At 32.9% G+C, this 23,549-nt stretch overlaps 3 protein-coding genes across 3 annotated transcripts; all 3 read right to left on the reverse strand.

Moving 5' to 3' along the window:
• Nucleotides 1-621: 621 nt before the first annotated feature.
• On the reverse strand, nt 622-3,091 carry LOC107618295 (uncharacterized). Its single transcript, XM_088497943.1, has 8 exons — nt 3,071-3,091; nt 2,526-2,955; nt 2,203-2,435; nt 1,922-2,125; nt 1,543-1,635; nt 1,288-1,389; nt 746-1,141; nt 622-669 (listed from the first exon to the last, which is right to left on the reverse strand). The coding sequence occupies exons 1-8, from the start codon at nt 3,089-3,091 to the stop codon at nt 622-624; spliced, it is 1,527 nt and encodes a 508-aa protein (XP_088354069.1).
• A 422-nt stretch (nt 3,092-3,513) lies between these two features.
• LOC148546719 (uncharacterized) lies at nt 3,514-7,159 on the reverse strand. Its single transcript, XM_088498183.1, has 4 exons — nt 4,887-7,159; nt 4,487-4,801; nt 4,303-4,408; nt 3,514-4,215 (listed from the first exon to the last, which is right to left on the reverse strand). Exons 1-4 carry the CDS (start codon nt 7,157-7,159, stop codon nt 3,514-3,516), a joined length of 3,396 nt encoding a protein of 1,131 aa, XP_088354309.1.
• Nucleotides 7,160-18,579: 11,420 nt separating this feature from the next.
• On the reverse strand, nt 18,580-19,461 carry LOC107616415 (uncharacterized). Its single transcript, XM_016318375.1, has one exon. The coding sequence runs from the start codon at nt 19,459-19,461 to the stop codon at nt 18,580-18,582; it is 882 nt and encodes a 293-aa protein (XP_016173861.1).
• Nucleotides 19,462-23,549: the final 4,088 nt, after the last annotated feature.

A 23,549-nucleotide genomic window follows, 5' to 3' on the forward strand; every position in this document is an offset into this window, starting at 1 on the left:
AGTTAGATCTACTCGACTTTCAAAAGTGAAAACAGTAAACATTCTCTTGAGTATAGTAAGTATATCAACAGCACTCGAAAACAGGGTAGCACTAGAGAAATTGAATGAAATCCACTCATACAAAAACACACTAAAACATGCACTCTTAAACCAAAACTAAGTCACGTATCAATAAATATATAAAACCAAGCTTCACACCCAAATATAAACAGTGATAAAAAAAGCATCCTGTCCAAATTTCATCAATTCGCACCTACTACATAACCTTTAACGCATGGAAATCCTTAGAAAATGTGATACTTATTCTCAACAACATATCCACTTCAAATGGATAACTATGAAGATCTTCCTTGCATCAAACGAACTCATGTTCGGTAAAATACAACATATGTTTGCTAGGAACTAATATTATAAGTAAGCTACTGTTTTAACTAGGAAGTAATCAACTAAGCTATGTTTTAAAAATTAAAAAATCATTGACCCCTTTTTTATGTGTTGCCAAAATACTGAAACAGCATATCTTAATAAGCAGTTGGTATTAGTTAATTAGTGCTAGATTCAAACAATAATAGATAAAGATATAATCTTTTAAAAAAATAACTATTAGCATCGAACCTGATTTTAAGTGCTGGATGGTGCTAACTCATGACCACTATTAGCATCAGGAACCTAATAAATGCAGTAATGTCAAATTAAAAAAAAAAAAACAGCTCACAAAAAAAAAAGTTCAAATTTCAAAAATTACCTGCATAAAAGAATTTTCATTGAAATTTTGAGTCATAGATGAACCTGTTGAAACAAGCTTACACAAAACTTGTCTCATAAAAGATAATTCAGCAAACATTTTATTTTGATTTTCTTTCATCAACTTCATTTCTTCTTCATGTTTCTCCTTTAGCACCTTTATTTCTTGTTGTAATTTTTGAGCAACCTCATTGGCTAAAGCATCTGAAACAAATTTACCATAAGATGATTTATTACCCCACAATATAGAAGGTGTTGGACCAAGTCCTAAACCACGTACGTAACCACTTCTATCACTTCCCAATACTTGAGAATAAATATCTCCTTCCCAAGCAACACCATTAATAGATTCTTCATTAGATAGCTCGCCATTATTCAACTTCTCTTCAATTAGTTCCTATATAGAAAAAACTAAATGTTACAATTGAGTGAAGCTAAAAAGGAGGATACATGTATGTTTCTATTTTAGAACTAAATTCATGATTTAGTTCCTTTATACTTTTCAATCACAGCAACAAGAAGATACAAATTCATAAATTTTACCACTGCTTTTGCAGACTCCTCATCCAATGGTCTACCATCCTTACGCCTTTTATGAATTTTGAGAAAAATCTCTGCTCGTGAAGGTTCGATTCCATCCTTGGCCTAACAAAATAACAAAGTCAAAAGAGAAGTGCAAAAAAGAAAAATTTTCAGTGTTCTCATATAATATATACTGTGCTGCGTTGCTAATGGTTATAGAAAAAAAAAACAGTGCAGTTTTATAAAATATCTGAAATAAAAATTACGCATAAGTACCAGTTCATCCATCAAAGTTGCAATGCTTTTGGATCCTCCCGTGTGAGGCATTTTTTGCTTTGCCCTATTAATCCTATTTGCTTGGGTACGTTTCTATCATAACACATTATGGATTAGTAAAATACACTACTACACACACGTGCCATTATTTCTCTATTTTTCTATTTTCTATATCTATATAGTTTCAGTAAAATAGTAAGTTCTATTTCTCCATGCATGTTCACGGAATCTACTTTGGCCTAATTAATTTGCTGCAGTTATGGCAGAATTAGAATTAAAAAATAAGGAAATGCTAATAAAACAAAGGAAGACAACCCTTATTAGATTCAGTAATAATATTTATCTTATATTTACATGTTAGTTAAGGCTTTCAAAGTACCTTTGCTTTATCAGAGAACCAATATGAGACAAGACCAATCCATTGATCTCTTGGGATTCGTTCCGGTCTATTCTTCAATAAAACATCTTTGGTTTTGTACTGTCCCAAATATATACCCTTTAAGTCACATTTATAATCTTTCCATTTCTTCCCAATTGATCTTTTTACAAATTCCTCACCACGTACTGGGATTGAAAACTTCTTCTACAAAATGTTCAAGCAATATCTTAATGAATTAAATTAAATTAAATTAGAATCCATTAAGAATAATAAATTCTTACCCTCACAATTTTCAGCAACTTGTTTTTCTCCTCTTTATCATAACATCTCCAGTCATCTATGTTTAAAGGCATTATTGAAGGAGTTCTAGCTAGAATACCAAGAAAACTAGCAAGCTTTCTGCCTTCTTTTCTTATAGCTTGGTTGCGGTTATTAAACTGCACATCAATTGTCTTTCCACGAGGCATGTTCCAAATTTTTTTCAACAATGTAGGTCCTCTAACCCTCTTTGCCTCTAGATGACATAACAAAAAAAATGCAATTATTCAGTGAAAAGAAATATGAAAATATAACAATATCATATTTGAAGCAATAATAATATCACCTAATTCTTCATCTTGCTCAGAATTTATACTATCAGAAATATTGGGAGTTTGAGACAAATCCTCATCATTCAATAGTTGCTCCATAAAAGGCAGCACTTCATCAGCATAATTTTCCTCTTCAACAAATCTGACACGACTCTTTTTAGGCACTCTTAAATCTGTACTTGAGACAGCACTCTCAAGATCATTATCCTTAGTAAATTTGTGTCTTTTGCTTGCCATTGAAGCACTGATTTCTTGCAATCTCTTTCTCTTCTTTTTTCTACTGGTGAAGCCCTCTTCTTCTGAATTCCTTGTAGCTTCTCCATCAATTTCATGCCTTCTCTTTCTCTTCTTATGTTTCTCCTTTTTATTTGACTCTAAATTATTTCCCAAACTGTTTCCTTCAATATTTGACTTTTTATAGTTCTTCTTTGATGCATCCATATCCTACAAAGTCAATAGAAATTAAAGTATAAAACCTTTACATTTAACAAAACAAAATAAAAAACAGATTACAAAAAATAGAAAATATTATCAAAAAACAGAACCCAAGGATTCTAACCTGAGTTTCCAAAGCTTCCATGTAATAGCAGGACAAGGGTAAAGTGAATCAAATTATATTATACCAGCTTTATCAGAGAAATCAGATTCTTACTAACATGAATGTCATTTCACGATGGAGAAAAGAAAAAGATAAAATAACATATAAACTCCCTAGGTCAACATTAATGAACAGAATAAGTAACCAATCTTAAGACATAAAAGATCCTTCAAACTCAAAGGTCAAAATTCAAAACATCAAAGTAAGAGCTATATATCAAAGTAAGGGCTGCATCTGCTTCTCCATGCGTGTACCAACACCTCCCCAAACGAGCATGTGCAGAAAAATGCAAATCACTTGGTACACCTCTCTAAATAAAAAAAATATAAAATTAATAAATAAAAATAAGAAAAATACAGAAAATGAGAATGCAAAATGTAAGAGTTCTCAAAATATTACCTAACTTACTCAGAATTGTCATCAGTTTGATTTGGTGAATGTCCATGATCAATTACTATACCATTAACCCCACTTCTAACCCAATCAGTATTCTCATCCTCAAAGTGACGAATTTCCTCTAACAAAGTTAAGTCACCATTATCATTTTGCATTAATTTCTCAAACTGCATGATTTTCTTTTCTCCCATATTATATATGTCTCGAGGACTAATTAGCCTAGGGATAAACCATTCATGATCATGAGGATCTTTCACAAATATCACTTGTTGAGCTTGGTTTGCAAATACAAAAGGTTCATCACTCTCTTGATCACCGGTATGTATTAAGCGTGAAAAGTTCACTAGTGTGAAACCCAAGTCATCTTTCTTAACTCCTCTACCTTTGGTTATGTCAACCCATTCACATTTAAACAAGACAACCTTAAATTCTTCAAAGTAATTTAACTCTATAATATCAGTCAATCTTCCATAATAATTGATATTTCCCGACTTGGGAGCATTGTCACTTGCACTTGCATAGCTAATCACCTTTGAGACAACCATGACACCAGAATTTTGTGTTGCCTTGGACTCTTCATGCTTTTTTGTTCGAAATCGATACCCATTGTTCAAATCAAAACCTTTGAATCGTCTTGCAATGTAACTTGGACCTCGTGAAAGGGTTCTTATATCACTTTGGGTACCAAATGTGATATCCAACTTGTTAATCTAATCAGAAAATAATATAGAAGCTATAAACTTTTGAGAACGTAACATGATATTAACCAAAAACTAATAATTAAATCCTTTACTTACTTCATCCTTGAACCATTCATGAAATGAATTAAAATGCAAGCGATCAAGTTGATGTGAAGAAAGGCGACGCTTGCGATGTGTTCTCTTGATCTCACTAATATGTTCACTGTACATGTGATCCATATATATGTCACTAATAATGTTATATATGGTAAACAATAAAGAGAGCTAGATGATCACTTACTTTCTATAATCTTCAACCACTTTAGAAGCACAATTGAAGAGCACATATCGATGGGTTTGCAACCATGTTTTATCATCCATTAGAAATGCTTCTTCTTTGCCAAATGGCTTCCCAATAGAAGGAAAAAGGCATCCTTCTTGATCAGCCTCATGCTCAATCTCCATTTTATTTTTTGTTGACCAATAAGATCTTGAATCCCCACCTTCCATATATAGTGAGCAAAATGCCAAACACTCATTTGAAATATATCCCTCTGCTATAGAACCTTCTGGACATGCTTGATTTCGAACATATGATTTTAAAGTGCATAAATACCTATAACATAAGTTAATATTATTCTACTATATATGAAAATGGACTGAACCTGCAATTTAAATCTAATATATATAATTATCCGTACCTTTCTATTGGATACATCCAGCGATATTGGACCGGACCTGCAATTTTAGCTTCAGTTGCTAAATGAATAACCAAATGTACCATAATTGTAAAAAATGATGGGAGGAACAGCTTCTCCATGTCACACAATATTAAGGCAATCTTCTCCTCAAGTAGTGTTAATTTTTCCACTTCAAGATTTTTACTGCATATCCCTCGAAAGAATGTGCACAATTCGATCAAAACAAAGCTCATCTTTTTATCTACTGTTCCTCGTAAAGCAAGTGGAAGAAGTTCTTGCATTATAACATGGCAATCATGAGATTTTAGCCCTGATATTTTCTGTTTCCGAATGCAACGAGAGACATTAGATGCATAGCCATGTGGAAGCTTAACATTTTCTAGTACTTCATAAAATAACTTCTTTTCAGCAGAAGACATTGAGAAATAAGAAGGAGGGAGAAATATCTTTCCATTAGCTCGTTGTTGAGGCCATAAGCTAGGTCTTATATTCATCTCTTTCAAGTCCAACCGAGCCTTCAAGTTATCTTTCGACTTTTTACCCAGACCTAACAGTGTATATATCAAGTTATCACACACATTTTTTTCTATGTGCATCACATCAAGGTTATGTCGCACCAAATTTGTTTTCCAATAAGGGAGATTGAAAAAAATGCTCCTCTTTCTCCATGTATTTTTTATCACCCCACTAACATCTTCACCAAGCTTACCAAGGAAAAAATTTATGCCTCTAGTTTGATTCAAAACTGATGACCCTGATATTGGACAAGGCGCAACTCTTGATTCTTTAGTCCCATCGAAAGACCTTGCGTCATTTCGATATTTATGATTAGACTTCAAGAAGCGTCGATGACCCATGTAGCAATACTTTTGACTTTTTGTGAGCCTTATAGAATGAGTGTTTATATTGCAAGAAGGGCAAGCAAATTCACCATAAGTACACCAACCAGATAAGTTACCATATGCTGGAAAATCATTTATTGTCCACATGAGCGCTGCTTTCATATTAAATGTCTTCTTATCAAAGGCATCATAGGTTTCCACCCCAACATCCCATAATTCCTTTAACTCTTCTATCAAAGGTTGCAAGAAAACATCAATATTATTTCCAGGCGCTGTTGGTCCAGGAATGAGTAACGACAAAATAAAAAACTCTTGCTTCATACACAGCCATGGTGGAAGATTATATGGCATTAAAATCACTGGCCATGTGCTATGTTTACTTTGCATTTTACTATATGGATTAAATCCATCAGCAGCTAATCCTAAACGAACATTGCGAGGATCTTTAGAAAATTCTTCATGAGAATTGTCAAAACTTTTCCACGCTTCAGAATCTGCAGGATGTCGCAAAGTCCCATCTTTATTGCGTTCGTCATGATGCCATCTCATCAATTTAGAAGTTCTTGAAGACATAAACAGCCTCTGCAACCTTGGCTTAAGGGGAAAATACCTTAGAACCTTAGCAGGAATTTTTTTCTTATTGTTTTTCCACCTAGAAGCTCCACAAACTGAGCATTCGTTGATGTTCTTATTAGCCAATTCATTCCTAAAAAGCATACAATCATTGGGACAAGCATGGATCCTTTCATACTTCAAGCGCAATCCCTTAACCATCTTTTTAGTATTATAATAAGAACTAGGTAACTTCTCACCATCGGGTAATACTTCCTTTAATAATCCTAGCAACGCATTAAAAGACTCGTTGCTCCATTTGAATAATTGCTTTAGATGGTAAAGTTGCAATAGAAAAGAAAGCTTGCTGAATTTCTTGCATCCAGGATATAATTCTTCATCTGCATCTTTTAGTAACTTGTCAAACATTTCCACTTCTGGATGAGATTCATTTATTGACGCATGTTTGGCTCCAAAGTTTGGCTCCTCCAAGTTTGGCTCCTCATCACCACTTTCTGAAGGGTCATTATCTATGCTCTGGGTAAAGCCATTATAAACATCCTCTATCATTCCTACCATATCATCACCCCTAAAAGTTTCTTCTATACAATTAGTTTCTCCAATAGGAGTAGGTGATTTTAATAATTCCCCATGACAAAACCAAGTGTCATATGATGGCATAATACCATTAACCACAAGGTGATCATAAGCTATTGTCCGATCCACTAAATAGTGTAACACACATTTCTTACAGGGACAAGCAATTGATTCTCCATTACTATGATGAAAGGCATGGTCTAAAAACTTTTCTAATCCCTCTAGATACTCTTCACTAATTCTATCACATTGCATCCATCTTCTATTTCTAGAATTGTCCATGATCCTTCTATAGATATTTTATATCCTAATTAAAATGAATAAATTAAAAATATATAAGCATAAAAAATTATTATTATAAAATAAATTAGTCTTCTTTATAAAAAAAAATAATCCATTTCAGTTCATCTCAAAAAATTGTAAAATAATAAAATTTATTAAAAATTAAAGTGTCTAGTCTAAGAGTTCAAGATCAATTTATTATTTACTCTACATTATTTAATATTGGGCCTAAGTTTAATATACATGGTGACTTACAAACCCATAATGGATGCGGAAAATCAAGCTTAGATTATCCATTCAACTCAATTTGTTAAATATAGAATTCACTGATTAATGGAAGTCCAAACCCAAAAAGTAATAAGACAATCAAATAGTACATTATATATAGTCGAAAATTAATTTTACTCACCTTATATTTTTTTTAAAAAAAAGTCACAACACCAAATCACATGGTTAGGACAAAAGTAAAGGTTCCAATTGGCTCATTAATTCTCAAGCTTACTTCTTATTTTATAGAAAATAAAAACTCAATAGAAACTTATTTAATTTTTATTTATCGTATTAAGGATCATTATCACTAAATATGAACATTATTAAAAGAGATTTGTTTGAAAAATAGTTAAACAAAGAGACTAAATTAGCTTGCTTGGTGAGACAACCAACTAACCTTGTTCAGGGACCGCACACCACTTGTGTTTTCTTTTTTGGTTCGGAAATGGCAGCTAACTAACTTTGTAGGCTGTGGTTGAGATGTTGAGATGTTGTTTATTATTCTGTGACAATTACAACTAAATTAAAAGAAAACAAATACCATTAACAAATAGCTTCTTAAAGACATAAGGTATCTTCTTTTTGCCACGAATAACATTAACAAATTAAAAGATACATATATTCAACCAGGATAATCCCAAGAAGTGGAAAATGCACAAAGCTCTGTGAAGAAAGTTTACCAAATAACCATATGGATAATACAAGATATCAAAATGAGAGGTTCTACATTGTTATTTTTAGTACTGACAATGCTATATATGCAAGAACACAATTTATAAAAATTAGACATGCACCCATTACAAAAGTAGTGCTTATCACAAACTCTACTAATTGAACGGAATCTCATCAGTATTAATTCCAGCCTCACCAATGTTTGGCAGCGTGTCAATATTCTCCAAGACTGTGAGACTATTTAATTCATATATGTATATGCCTTGTCTTGTAAAATGAGAACGAGTCTGCAATGAAAAGAAACAGAAGTGAGATGGGAGTATTCTTCACAAGGAAAGAATTATGCTTATTGGCCCATTCATTATCTAGTACGAATGGTGCTCTTACCATTCCAATTATCTAATATAGTAAATTAGTAATTGGAAAAAATGGAATCATTTTATTTGATGATTGATGTGCAGTTCATACATATACACACGCCAAAGGATAGGAGTGCAACTATTAAGTATAGCTACTATACAGTGACATACAAAATTGCAAAATACACAAGAAACAAAAATAGTGTGATAGTGAATATTGAGAAAATGGCATGATGGTGTAATCAAATATTCATAAAATAGATCGGAGTCCAAGCAACTTCACTAGTACCCAACTTCGTTGAAAACCACCGGCAACCATCTTTGATGAGCACTCCATACCCAAGAATTGTCCAATAACATTTTAGCAACAGTAAATCATGAGCGCACACAAAACAAATCATCACAAAATAGGAGAAAAGTTGGAAAAGTTGAGATTTTTAGCTTTCTGTATTCATACAAACAGCAAGTATTGAAGTTAGAAAGTTTAATTCCCAAAGAGCAACAGAAGTGATTGAATTAAACAAACAGAGGCGTTTTGGGAAAAGAAGATAGCTGTATCACTCGGAACAATGAAGACAATCAGATCATAGAGAAAGCCCAATCAAAACTCACACACAACACAACGAAAAAAAGCAACTACCTTATCACCAACTCCAACAATAGCAAGAAGACTTGAGCTGAACAACATCTCAACAATAATAAACCCAAGTTAATTTAGTTGTAATTGTCACAGAATAATAAACAACACATTTTAAAAGAAAAAATGGCAAGCGACAAATACTCAAATATCAATATGCAAAAAAATACACAGAACGATTCCTAGTCAATGCATAAGAATAAATAAATATAAACTATAAAACAGCAGTAAGAGAAAGCTTGAAAACAACAAGGGAGCAGTTTCTATTTTTCTAAGGTAGAGACAGAGAAAGGAAAGAAAGAGGGGTATTCCAATAAACATAAATAATAGTGTTGTAATAGGGAAAAGGACATGACAAGAACAAGTAATTTACAAAACAAGTGGGTAAATAGCTACAAAATTATAACAAAAAAAAATGAACCACGCCTTCCAATAAAATAGCAAAATAAAACCCCCAACCATTAGCAGTTTCCAGAAAATGGGACCATGCTCCCACTGCCACCGTAACAGAAAACCAACCCAACATCTTCATAACAGTACCTCGGACGAAAGCGAACAACTCTAAACCCAAAATTTAAGAAAACAAAAGCCTAGAACCTAAGATCTTAGTTTACGCGACAATGACAAAAATTAAATTAAAAACAAAGAAGAAAACACAGTTCTTAAGTTCAAGACTAAATTAAAAATAAAGACTAAAACCTGAATCTGGCTTTGGAGTTGACCCAGCTTGAATTCCTGGTAACCAAACTAAATTAGAATGACATATTACAGGACAGTCACTTGAACAAAACCCATTTCTAGATGTTCAGACTTCAGATCCCCTGTTTCTATGAGACAGTCACTTGAACAAAACCCATTTGATCCCAAACGATTGTCTAATTTTAGTTACACACATAAATTTGAAAAATAATAACAAATCAAAGGCACATAAATCAGGCATCATCCAAATTCCAGATTCCTTTATCATCTCACATCTTAAATTGAAAATAAAAATAAACCAAACACAGTTCATTTGACTACACATAGCTTCAGTTGCACGATAACATTAATAGCAGAAAACTAAATTCAAAGTTTAAGAACTGGAACCACAAGATCTAAATCAGTGAAAATAATGCGTAACGCAAACGCGAAGATCTGATTTAGAAGAGAATGAAATGAAGGAGTTGTAAGAGAGAGCACAGTAAATCGAAGCTGCGAATGAGTCAACTCGGCGATACCTGAAGGAGCAGATCGGAGCTGCAAGAAGGATCTGAGTCAGAGCGAGTTCGTGAGCCCTAAATCGAAAATGAGAGAGAAAGATAGAAAGCTATAGGCATGAGTCTTTCTCTTCTCTGAACAACATAGAAAGGGATAGAAGGATCTGAGTCAAAGAGTACAGTTGCTTGATCTGAACTGTAGCAGCGACGGCGGCAGCGACGGCGGCAGCGACGGCGGCAGCGACCGCTACGGTGAGCTTGGCGGTGAGGTTAGGCTCTCTTCTCTAACACGTCTTTCTTTGGTTTTTCTGAATCCCTTATTTGAGTCATTTCTTTAGTTTAGATACAAGATTATTTTACTAAAACTAATACTAGCCATAATTTTATGGCCACTAAAAATATTTTATTAAAAAGGTAATGATAGTAATAATAATAATTGTTATTACACTATAATTTTAATAAGAATAATACTGGCCATAATTTTATAGCCACTAAAATTTTTTTACCAAAAAATATTTTAATGATAATAATATTAGTCATAGAATATATTAGTGGCAATAAAGATAATTACCGCAATAAGATATAGTAACAACGGCAAATATATAATTGCCACAAAAGCATAACTTAAATAAAAAAAATAACAGCCATTGTATTATTGCCGCTAAAAGTTTGTCGCTAAAACTAATTATTCTTGTAGTGCTATATTAATTCAATTGATTCATATTATCTATATCTGAATTTTTAAAAAATACATAAATAAACCTAATATAATATGCAAAAAAACCTAAGAATAACTTAATGTAAGATATTGTTTCATCAATATATCTGCAATGTAACATAGTGAGCACCTTATTTCTAATAATTTTTGTGAACATACGAAGCGATCATAACAAGCAAATAAAGTGACAAACTAAAAGACGAGCACAAGATTGTGAACGATATAGTACCAGTTTTTCCATGTCTGCAAGGTGATTTCCGGTAACAGACCAAAAGTTAGGAAGTTTCCAACGCTGATTGGGAATGCAGACAAATATAACTAAAAGATACAATTCAATACAAGCGTTCAATTAATACCAAATAAAACACACATTACCGCTCAAAATACAACATTCCACATCTAATTTGAATAAAACACGTAATTCATTACTCAAAATTCAACCGAATGCACAGTAAGAGGAGAGAAAATTTTTTTGCAATAATTTAGACCATTGCAGCTTTAAATCACTAAATCATAAACCAAGACCAATTAAGAAAAAATTAGTTCCAAGTATCAACTTTTCTTTTTTTTTTCTAACTCAACTAAGTCAGAGGTATAAGAATAGGAAGAAATAAAGTAATTCAACAACAACTTCTATTAATCAAATAGACATCAAAGAACACTGAACGAAACTAAATAAATTCAGTTAGTGATAGCCATACATATAATTTCAACCATGGAACGGTGCATAAAAATTAACTTTGATCAGAAGACATGTAACACCCTACTTTTAGCACCTCATGATCGTACTAAAAGTTCGAGCGATACTTACCTCTATTCCTTTAATTATACACTATATTTATTTAATATTGAGCCTTCGCGAATACGAACCGAAAATCTTATTAAGAAAACGAAAAAAGACTTTATTTTAAATCACTTAATCACAAAAGTATATATATTCACATAGCTTTATATATTTAGACTTATTTCAAAGAATCTCAATTACAAGTCCTACCCCTCTAAAAACCAAAATAATAAACGACGAGGGAAAAATAAATTTTAACAACTCAACTCATAAAAATAATCTTCTATGCTCCTGTAGCTCCGCACTAAACCCTCGCACCTGTAGCTGAAAGGGGTGGAGATAGGGGGTAAGAGCTGGGGAGTTCTTAGTAGGGTCGGAGTTAGAAGTTGAGTTCGTTTTATGATGTTCTTAGTCAATAACAACAGTCAATAAAGTATAATTCAACTCAGCAATTACAGAACATAGAATCCAATCACAAGCACACACAATCATAGAAAACACAATCACAAACAAATATGTGCAATCAAGTATGATGCATGTCTATACAGGCCATGAGCTTATGTGTCGGTTTGTTGTCTGATTCCCAACACTGATCCTGACATAAGCGGTTCGTATCGCCATCCTTATCTCAGCCAACGTCCCCCTCCATGAGCATTACGCATCGCCGTCCTTATGCTTGCTTTCGGTCTCCAATGAGCGTTATGCATAGTCGTCCTCACTAGACACTTTGCACTAAAGCCCAAACAGCACTCAATTTCTTTTCAATCTTCGCTCTCTACTCTACTGCGGTAGAGATCCCTTTAATTAATACCCTCTTTTCTATCTGCTCTACTGGGGCAGACATTCATTAAAATCTTTTCATTCACTGCAGAGATCCTTTTACCTAATACATCCTTCTCTTTTTGTTCTTTTTCTTTTCTTCTCTTTCTCATCTTTCCCTTTTATTTTCTTACTTCTTTTCTTTCTCTTTTCTTTTCTTCAATCCTTTAATTCTTTATCATAATTCAACTTCACATTTTTCCCTCGCCTTTCCCTAATATCTTATCAAAAAAGAATCATAAGATTCTTAAATTAATTGCGTCCTCTAAAGCTTTTAAGAGTTTTTCTATTTGCTCTTCTCTTACTTAAATATTCTTAATAAAATGATAATAATAATAATAATAATAATAATAATAATAATAATAATAATAATAATAATAATAATAATAATAATAATAATAATTTGTTATCTATGTTTTAAACCTCAAACTTTTAAATATTTTATTTTTAACTCAATATTTTTACAAAATTATACTTAAAACCCCACTTATCTTAGTATTTACAAAAGTAACCTTGAACTTGTATAAAATACCCATTTTTACCCAAGTACTTTATTTATTACCCAAAATACTCAAAAACTTATATAATTACAAATTGTACCTCGACTTTTATATACAAATACAATATTATCCTTCAAAAATAAATTTTAAGTACTACTCTTCCTCTTATACCAAAACCGAAACCCTTAGCCCTTTCCTTTCAAAATATTACTTGTATTTTAATCAATTTTCGAGTTTTTCGATTACCGATTTTTCACAACTTTTAATTTAATCTTTCAACCACCCAATCTCATCAATATTTTTCAGTATTTTCACATAAACCAGCCCCAAAATTCACTTAAAACAGTTTGGTTCTGGGCTGAATCCACAAAAGCCAAACCATAATCTCAAAAATAACAATAATTCAACCAAATTCAACATAAAACTCAATCAAACTCAACAATAATCAATCAAACTAATATTCACTTATCAAATTCACACTTAATTATTATAAAATGATCAAACCCTATCTCCGTACAAAATCAAAACAACGAAAACGCTGGAGAAGCTTTTTGATCAAGCTACTGAAGAAGAAAACATCAGAAATCGTCTGTGCCTCTTAGAACTCCAATTGGCCGAACTCAAGGGAAAAGAGAACTACGTCACCGTCAACTTCTATCGAACAAAAGTGACATTATCGTGTAGAGGAGGAAGATACGAACACTTTTATCGGATTAGATTTTTTATTAGAGTTACGGAGCTCAAGAAATCAACGCTAAAAGATTTATGTTTCCATGAACACTACAAGAAAACCGGCAGATAGCGGCGGATATTTAGTGGCAGTTTTTTCAACCGCTGCTAAATATTATCTGCCAGCGGCTCTTCTGGCGGATTTGGGAGAGACTACCAAAAGCTCTCATTTTGCAGCGGTTTTGCTGTAACCGCCGCAAAATGTCGACTTGGTGAATATGCTTAGATACTTTTTTGCAGCGGTTTTCTTCCGAACGCTGCAATATTATTTTTAATTTCATTTTTTTGTTTAAACATTGCCTTGTTAAATCTATTCTAGTCCTCGCTATTTTTTTTACGAAAAATATGTTTCAAAACTGCAACTTAATGCATTAAATAAATTTTTGATTTTGTGTTACGTAAAAAATAATTCATTAATTAAAAAAATATTTATAAATTAATAATGTGCACAAATTTACGAATCAGGTTTTCTCTTGTACTATCAGCGCATTTTGAGTTTGTATTCAAGCATAAATGGTAAAGAAAAAATCAAGTGAACGTCTGTATTCATAAAGTCAAAACAAAGTTCAATAGAGCATAAAAATCAAAATTACTAAAGTAGAGAAACAAGTATTGAGTCAAAATTTCTCATCAACATCGTATTGATCTGGCCAAAAATACTCTGTCAAAAATCTACTGCAGTGACGTAATAAAAGATCTGATAAGTCATCTCAACCCCATGGCAACTTGTTCAGATCGAAGCCCCTTTTTGCAGCATGTACGTCATCTTCTCTATGTTGGGTGTATAAAGTTTCATTGTCTTCTTCTGGAACCTTTTGAGTTCAACATTCCTGGAGATGTCATATCTATCGGAGGAGATAGCATCTAAATCGTCTTCTGAATCAGTGTCTGACCCATCTAGAGTGTCATCAACTATTTTGCCTGAATATTCAGCTGACACTGAAAATATGAACATGCAACCAACAACATAAATCTACTTAAACGAAAATGATAACTTCCAGGTCATTACGTAGTAATTAAGAAAAAAATTGCGGAATTATGGGAAGAGGACTTTAAACATTAACAAATACAAAATTAACGATTACCATCTCCTTCGTCGGTAGTTTGGACAGATTTCTAGGAAAGAAGCTCTCTAATAGAACGTTCTATATACTTTAATTCCTCTTTTGAAGCAATCTCCAACTCAACAACATGTGTGTTACTAAAGCGCATCTACATCATAATAAAATGTATAGTTCATGGTCTTTTTTGTAAGGCATATTGTGTCTCCGTGATTCACTTTCTATGCTAGAAATTTATTTCTAACCTTTAATTCAGCAAGTATGTCTTCAGGTGTCCTACCAGCTACAAATATAACAAAAACATACCCAAATTTCTCCTCGTACATTGATCCCCATTCATGAAGTTCTTACAAATTTTAGCATGAACGTAACAACTATCATTGGTTAAATGTTGTAAGCATATATCAACTTAAACTACTTATTATTCAAAGATAGTTTAACTCAAGTTTTTAAGGGTATGGCTAATGAACAAACCTGCACAGTAGCTTTGTTTGTCGTTTCCAAGTATTCATTAGAACAAGATCGTCCTGATATAGCCTCCAACCAAGACCTAACATTCAACTAACAGGACCATATGTCTCTAGCAACCGTAATTGCATGTTCCAATGAAGAGAATGGAGAGGCCATAGCCATTTCATTAGCAAATGTTGTGCCTGCACAGCATTATGAGAAATCCTCCGTTTTCATTTCTCCTGTTACAACACCAAATTATGTTGACTATTTGTGTCAATGATAACAATATTGTAATTCAACGCAATCTACTCGATACCATAATTTTTTTCATTGGAGACTAAGAACAACAACAATGATGGTGACAACAACAAAGCCTTGAAAACTGACTGTTGCTAGCAACAATCGTTGGAAGAAATGAGAAACTGGTGGTATTCATGAAAGTCAACAATAAATGAAAACTTAATTCAAATACGAAAACACAGATAGTAATGTAACCAGCAAACTGCGTACATCATAAACAATGTTAAACTTATTAAACACACACAGATCCTCTATACATGATGTACACGTTTTCCTATTTTCACAATGCCACATCATCGATGTTATCAGAAACATCTTCTATTAAGTCCTCTATATCATCATCCCTTGTAAACTGTAAATCACTGATGTCACCTGCCGCTGACATGTTCAACCTGGGCTGTGGAGAAAAGGCAGCTTCAACTTCTTCATTCTGTCCTCCCATGTCATACAAGTCTCGTGGTTTTACATGAACCACTACACTTCATTCTTGATCTACTTCATCACATACATAGTACACGAAATGAGCTTTTGATGCCAATATGTATGGTTCATCCTCTTCTCGATCACCGGTGTGAATCGGATGAGTGAAATTAACGATGGTAAGGCCTAGATGGTCTTGTTTGATGCCTCTGCTCGTAGTTGTATCAGCCCAAATACATCTGAACAAAACCACTGTGAAATGGCAGCTGTAGTTCAATTCGATTATGTCCACAATTTTTCCATAATATGGAACACTACCAACAACCACTCTATTGTCACGCATGCTTGCATAACTTCTTGTATTGGATGAGATATAAACTCCACTATTTTGGGTTTTCAGCCTATTTTCTTTTGTGATAGTTTTAAACTTGTACCCATTGACGTTGTACACCCCAAAATATCTTGCCTGAAGCATGGGACCACATGCCAGCAACTTCATTTCTTTCGAATGTATAGTACTGTCCATTGGAACCTGGCACCATAAATTAGAGTTCATTCGTATAAACCATTGGAATTTGTAAATTATAATTCTAGGGCACAAATAAGTTGTTCAGGTTAAATTTCTACCAACCTCATGGTTGAACTAGCAAGGAAATTCTGCATGCACAACACGGTCTATCTTAGATTGTGACCTTGTTTGATGCCGTAATTTTTGCTTCGTTTCTGTCCTAAATGTACTTTATGACACAATAAGAAATTAGTCCAACGACTGATTGTTTGAAATGGGTTATAATCGTGCTTAAAAAGTACATCTGCATACTTACTCAATAAATAGAACGATGGCTTCGCAATTGACTAGCACATGACGATGTGCCTGATCTTTTTCCATCGGGGTTAGTCCAAAATGTGAAACAGCCCCTGAAGCTTTTTCAATTTCTGGGAACATAGTTTTTCCTGTATTGTTTGTAATATCAACAGGTTGATCATCAACTCGCGCTGGTCGGTTGATTCTGGTCTCAAAATTATCCAAATATCTGGAACAGAATGTTAAAATCTCCTCGGATAAATAGCCCTCTGCAATTGAGTCTTCTGCTTGTGCCTTGTTACGCATGTATTGTTTCAATCGTCCTAGATACCTTTTACATAAATACGACATAACGCTTATTATATATGTAATGAGACAAAATAAATGTATTAAAGGCGTTTAGTAGCAAGCTAACTTTTCTATTGGATACATCCACCGATAATGTACTGGGCCACCAAGTTTTAGTTCATCAACGAGATGCACTGTAAGGTGAACCATGACAGTGAAGAAGGATGGAGGAAAAATCATTTTCATTTGACACAGAGTTTGCACAACATGATTTAGAAGGCCACCAAGCTGCATAAGGTTTATAGCTTCCCCACAGAGTTCTCGGAAAAATGAAGACAAATTCGCAATCACAGTCGACACCAGACTCGGCAATGCATTCTTTACCAAAATCGGAAGTAATTGTTCCATTAGAATGTGGCAGTCATGACTTTTCAACCCATACAACTTACACTATCAAATGTCAACACAACGAGCAATATTGCTTGAGTAACCATCTGGAAAGACCATGTTCTGTAGAGTCTTCAGGAATACATCCTTCTGTGGATTCGACATTGTGAAAATTGCTGAAGGATATTTACCACCTTTGTCCGGCCACAATTCAGGCCTTATGCCCATGCTTTGTAAATCTTTGCGAGCTTTAAGATTGTCTTTTGATTTGACGCTATCGTTTAAGATAGTGAAGACCACATTCTCACAAATATTTTTCTCTATATGCATCACGTCAAGGTTATGACGCAACATGTGATCCTTCAAGTACGGGAGTTCAAAGAACACACTCCTCTTTTTCCAATACGAGTCATCTTCATCAGCATCTTCACCAATGCGTCTTCTTTTGGCTGTCAAAGTTGAGTTCTTCCCAAATGAAAATTGCATGTTAGACTGTTGTCTTAAGACATCTGTTCCAGAATATTTCTTCAGTGGATCTCTGCTTTCAGCTTGTCCGTCAAATCTATTCCGGTCTAGTCTATATTTATGGCCCTAATTCAAGAAGCAGCGATGGCCCATGTAACACCATTTTTGACTGAATGTTAGTTGCTGAGCCTTAGCGTCCACGTTACAAGTGGGACATGCTAACCCACTGTACGTGTTCTACCCAGATAAATTTCCTAACCCTCGAAAATCACTAATAGTCCACATTAGCGCTGCACGCATCTTGAAAGTGGTCCCCTTATTAGCATCATAAGTTTCAACGCCATCCCAGAGTTGCTTCAACTCACCCACCAAGGGATCCAAATAAACATCTATGTCATTACCCAGCATTTTAGGACCGGGAATAATCATAGATAGTATAAAAGATGCCTGTTTCATGAAAAGCCATGGAGGAAGATTGTACAGAATAAGAATCACAGGCCAAATGGAATACTTCGTACTCATATTGTCGAAAGGATTAAATCCGTCACTAGCTAAAGCTAAACGAACACTGCGCAGATCGTTAGAAAAAATGGATACTTTGCATCAAATTCTTTCCATGCTTCAGCATCCTTTGGATGCCTCAAGTACCCATAATTATAATCAGCCTCTTTATGCCAGAACATCTCAGTTGAAGTTTTGCTACACATGAATAATCGTTGCAGTCGTGGTATAAGAGGAAAGTAACAGAGAGTCTTTGTTGGGAGAGGCTTTCCGTTTTTCTTGACAGGTATTTTAAGTTTTGTAACGGAACCCTTTTGCGTCTTTTGCTTCCATCGTGAAGTCCCACACTGCTTGCATTTGGTCGCGTCCTCATCATCACCCCGATATAACATGCAATCATTTGGGCATGCATTTATCTTTTTGTATCCAATCCCTAACTTTCGGATAGTTTTTTTGGCTTCATACAATGTGGACGGGAGTTTGGCTTGCTCAAATGCATCCTGTAATAAGTCCAGAATCATCGACATAGCCTTGTCACTCATACCGCACATACACTTAATATGATAAAGCTTCACTAGGAAAGACAACTTTGAGTATTTCGAGCAGCCGGGATATAATTCCTCCACTCCATCCGCAAGAAGATCGGTAAAATCCTGTGCCTCGCGACTTGGACCATCGTACAAGTACGACAACTCCAAATCATCGTCTTCTACAGGTTTGCCTGTTGTGGCCTCGTCACTTCCATGAGGCATTGTGAAGTTAAATGCCTCGCGCACCATTTGAAAAGTAGGATTCACCTCGGTTGTAGGTTTCTCAATTATCGGTGTGCAAATAGAGCTCTCCTCAGCTGGTTTCTCACCATGACGCAACCACAAAGTATATCCAGGGGAAAAGGGCTTTATCAACAGGTGTTCACACGCATCCTCTCTTGTTTTCATAAATTGATACCCACATTGAGGACATTGACACTTTATCATGTCATCCGACTATGCATTCGCAAATGCAAAGTTTAGGAACTTATTAAGTCCTCGTCTATATTCTATGCTATCTCGTGGCTTAAGAATCCACGTATTGTCCATATCTATTATACACCAAAGATATAGTTTAATAATTAATATGATATAACTTGTTCAACACTAAAATAATGTTAAGTATCTTAGGGTATTTTATCCGCATAATATAACAAATACAAATCTACTTGGGCTTAAAATGTATGGTTATAATATTAAATTATATTTAATACAAGGAGCTAACTATGTTTCAAATGTGTCAATTAAATTAAAACTAATTGTGTTTCATATGCATCTAATAACTAGTTTGAGTTTAAAACAACAGACATATTAAATTTTTGGTTTTTGTTGCTGCTAAAAAATAACTATAAACAAGAAATGTAGTAAAACGTAAGATGTATGGTAAAATACGTGTGCAACTAAAAATATTAAAATTTATAATAAAATGTATAGTAAAACATAGAATATAAACTAATATTAAAAAAAAAGACGCCACATAATTTCAGTTATAATATCACTCTAAAATTTACACAAAATAATTTTTGTTACAATATATCAGGATTCATTTTACATATAATAGTCATTCATCTAAATTCATTCATGGAGTACCTTACAAAAATTATATTTACGTAATTTTTTTTCTTATAACCTTTTTATAATTTGGGATTCAAAATTTATGTATTTTTATGTTTATTCAATGTTTATTTTTATGTTTTATTTTAGTTATGTTAATAAAAAAGTATTAACATTAGTTTTAATTTTTTTACTTTTAGGTAGGCAACCAATAAATATTGAGACTTTTTTTATAAATTATAAGATTAAAAAACTATTTATTATAGAAGAAATTAAGTCTATTTCTTGACCATAGGAAAACATATAATTCACTCTTGAATGTAATCAAAATAAATATAAATTTATTTAATTTTTTAAATTTTACATTAATTATTAGAATCATGATATAATGGATGTACTCATGTTAAAAAAATTGAAAATGACTTCATAATAATTTTTTTGTTGGACGAAAACATGACTCAATAACTATAAAGTCTAATTTAAACAACTGTTTGTAAGTAAAATAAGTAATAAAAATTGGACATAAGATTTAACCTTCTTGTTATTTGGTACAAAAATAAATATAATAAAAAATAAATAATTGTTCCCAAATATAATAACACAAAATTCAACATTTTTCTTTTCTAGAGCTATCTATTTTTTTAGTTTTCATCTTTATTTTGTTACTTTTTTTTAATTTTGTTAAGCAAAAAAGTACTAATATCATCGAACTTTAATTTTCAACTTCTGTTTTTCACTCGGTTCGAAGGTGCTCCACCACTACTCCTTACCTTGGTCACTCGGTGGCTCTGTCTCCCTTCCATCTCTGTTGACGGCATCTTCGAGTTTCCAGGTAATTTTTTTTAGATATGAAGGTTTGATTAACTTATTGAATAACTGTTGTAGTGTTTCATGTCTCTGTATCCCTAATGAGCTTTATTGAAAAGTTTTTTTATTCTGTAAAGCTCTATGCTGTGAAGTCACTGAAGCTCTGTTGCATGTCTCTGATATACTGATATGTGATTTACTGATATGTTAATTTTCTGAGCTGTGAAGTGTGAACTGATCGAACTGAAATTACTGAACTGAACTGTGAACTTTGTTTACTAATGCTTGTTTACTGAGATGATTTTTTATTGTTTACTGAATTGAATTTTGTTGTTTGTTGAATAATTGGGATTAATTTTGAATAATTTTGGATAAGCATGTGATTCATTGTTATGACAAACTAACAAAAGAGACTAAAAATGTAATAATAACTCATTACTCACCTAATTCATGTAGGTGAAAGATATAAAAAATGAGCAAAAGAGTTAATAAATTAAAAAGAAAAAATAATCTTATAAAAATTTACAGCTTCAAGGAAACATTTTCAAAAATTTTACATTAAAATATAATTTTAAAATATTGTATTCATTACAATAATGGAGGAAAATAATAATAATAATAAAATATATCGTAAACAACACTCAAAATCCAAAAAGAAAAACTCAAAAAGATCAATGATATAAAATCGTTTTAACCTCAATTAATAGTCTCTCCTTAAATAGAACAGAAATAATAAAGAAAAAACAATGACGGAAAATATAGAATAAAACAACCAAAATGGTCATAAAAATGGAAAAAAATCAGTTTACAAATTCTATTAAGAAAATTTTTACTTTGTAGAAAAATTGTGAACAATGAATATTTGAGTGTACACATTGGAGAAAAGATTAGCATCTACCACTGAAAATGGTGGTACCTGGATGAATGTGGAGTTGGAAAATGCTATAAACGAAAATCACAGAAGACTGTTGTTGGTTCCTAACATTTGAAAAGAAGAAGAGTTGCTATTAAGTTTATGATTATACGGGATGAAATAAGTTATTATATAGACTACCAAAAACCTTTAAAATATAACTAATAATCGAGTATGTTTTGAAGATAAGATAAAAAAAACCAATTTGCCATCTATCATCGCATTTACAGTCACTTTTTTAACAGAAGGAATTTCTTCATTTACTATTAATTAAATAAAAGGATAAATTAATTATATAAAAGGATAAACTAATTAGAATGAGAAACGGGCTTCTCAAAACTGATAACTTAAATTCTTAAATTTGAAATCCATAAGCTAGTTAACTAAATGGCGGAAAATCTTATTGAGATGAAATTATTAGGACGGAGTTCAAAAAATCACCCAATATTTTAGCAGTCACTTTTTCTCGTCTTCTTAACCTACTCCGCGCCTCCTTCATCCCAAACGAAAAAACCCTAAGGCAGCTTAAACCCCAGATCACAAACCCTTCTAATTGTAACGTATAGCCTCCAGTTAGCTTCATCCTCCAGAGCACCACCACTCATTAACGCCGGACTGCCTTCTGTTGCCGTCGCTGCACATCGGGCGTGTCGTCAGCCCTTGCTCCTTGGAAGGTCGCCACATCTTTGTCATTTGGAATTCCTGGAGAGATCGGCGTAGCAGCCTCCGTCGTAATATTCATGGCTTCATTTTCTTTTAATTTTCGTCTTCTGTTCAGCTTTTTTTTTTCTCAGAACAATTTTTTTGCTCAAAACAATTTTCGTTCTGGAAACCCTGTACTCTCTCACCAAATCATGTATTCTTCTCTCCTTTGGTTTAAATCACTGAATTGAATTATTATGCAATTTTTGTTTCCTGGTGAAAGTCTTTTAAAATTGTGCTAAAAATTATGTTAACCTGGTCATTTTTTTAATTTTCGCTCTCTGTTCATTTTTTAGCTAGGAACAAATTGTTTGCTCGGAACAGTTTCCTCTCTCCAAACCATGTTCCCTCTCATGAAATGCTGTATTGTTCTCTGCTTTGGATTCAATGAATGACTTGAATGATTAGGTGATTTTAGTTCCCTGGTGAATGGCTGTTAAAATTATGATGAAATTTTTGTTAATGGGTTCATTTTATTATTTATTGTTCTCTATTCATTTTTTTGGATTGAATAATTGATTTCAATGTATGGTTGATTTTCGTTCACTTGATCAATATTGATTAAAATTGAGCTGAAATTTTGTTAATTTTTAAAAATTGTGCTGAAAATTTGGTAAAGGTTTATTAGGGAAGAAGGAAATTATGCTGTAAATTTATTAGAATGACGATCAACCTTTGTTAATAAAGAAGTAAAATTGATCATGACCAGCCTTGTAGTTCAATGAGGAAATATATGAATTGAAGTAGCTCAATTAAAATTAACCAGTCTTTTAGTTTAATGAGTTTCTATTTAAATTGACTGGCTTACAGATTTTTAAAATATTTTATGATTTAAAACAATCGACTCAGTTATAATAATGAATATGTGAATAATAATTTAATTGATGTTCTTAAATTTAATATTTTAAATTTTGAAGAGATTTAAAATTTTATATTAGATAATAATTATATTGTATGGTGTGTTTATTTATAATTTTTTTTATTTTAAGCCCGTTTTTTTTGTCATTGAACCTTGGTATAA

Source organism: Arachis ipaensis, chromosome B9, assembly GCF_059453495.1.
Source record: "Arachis ipaensis isolate K30076 ecotype BB chromosome B9, ASM5945349v1, whole genome shotgun sequence".
In the NCBI taxonomy this organism is placed as follows: Eukaryota; Viridiplantae; Streptophyta; class Magnoliopsida; order Fabales; family Fabaceae; genus Arachis; species Arachis ipaensis.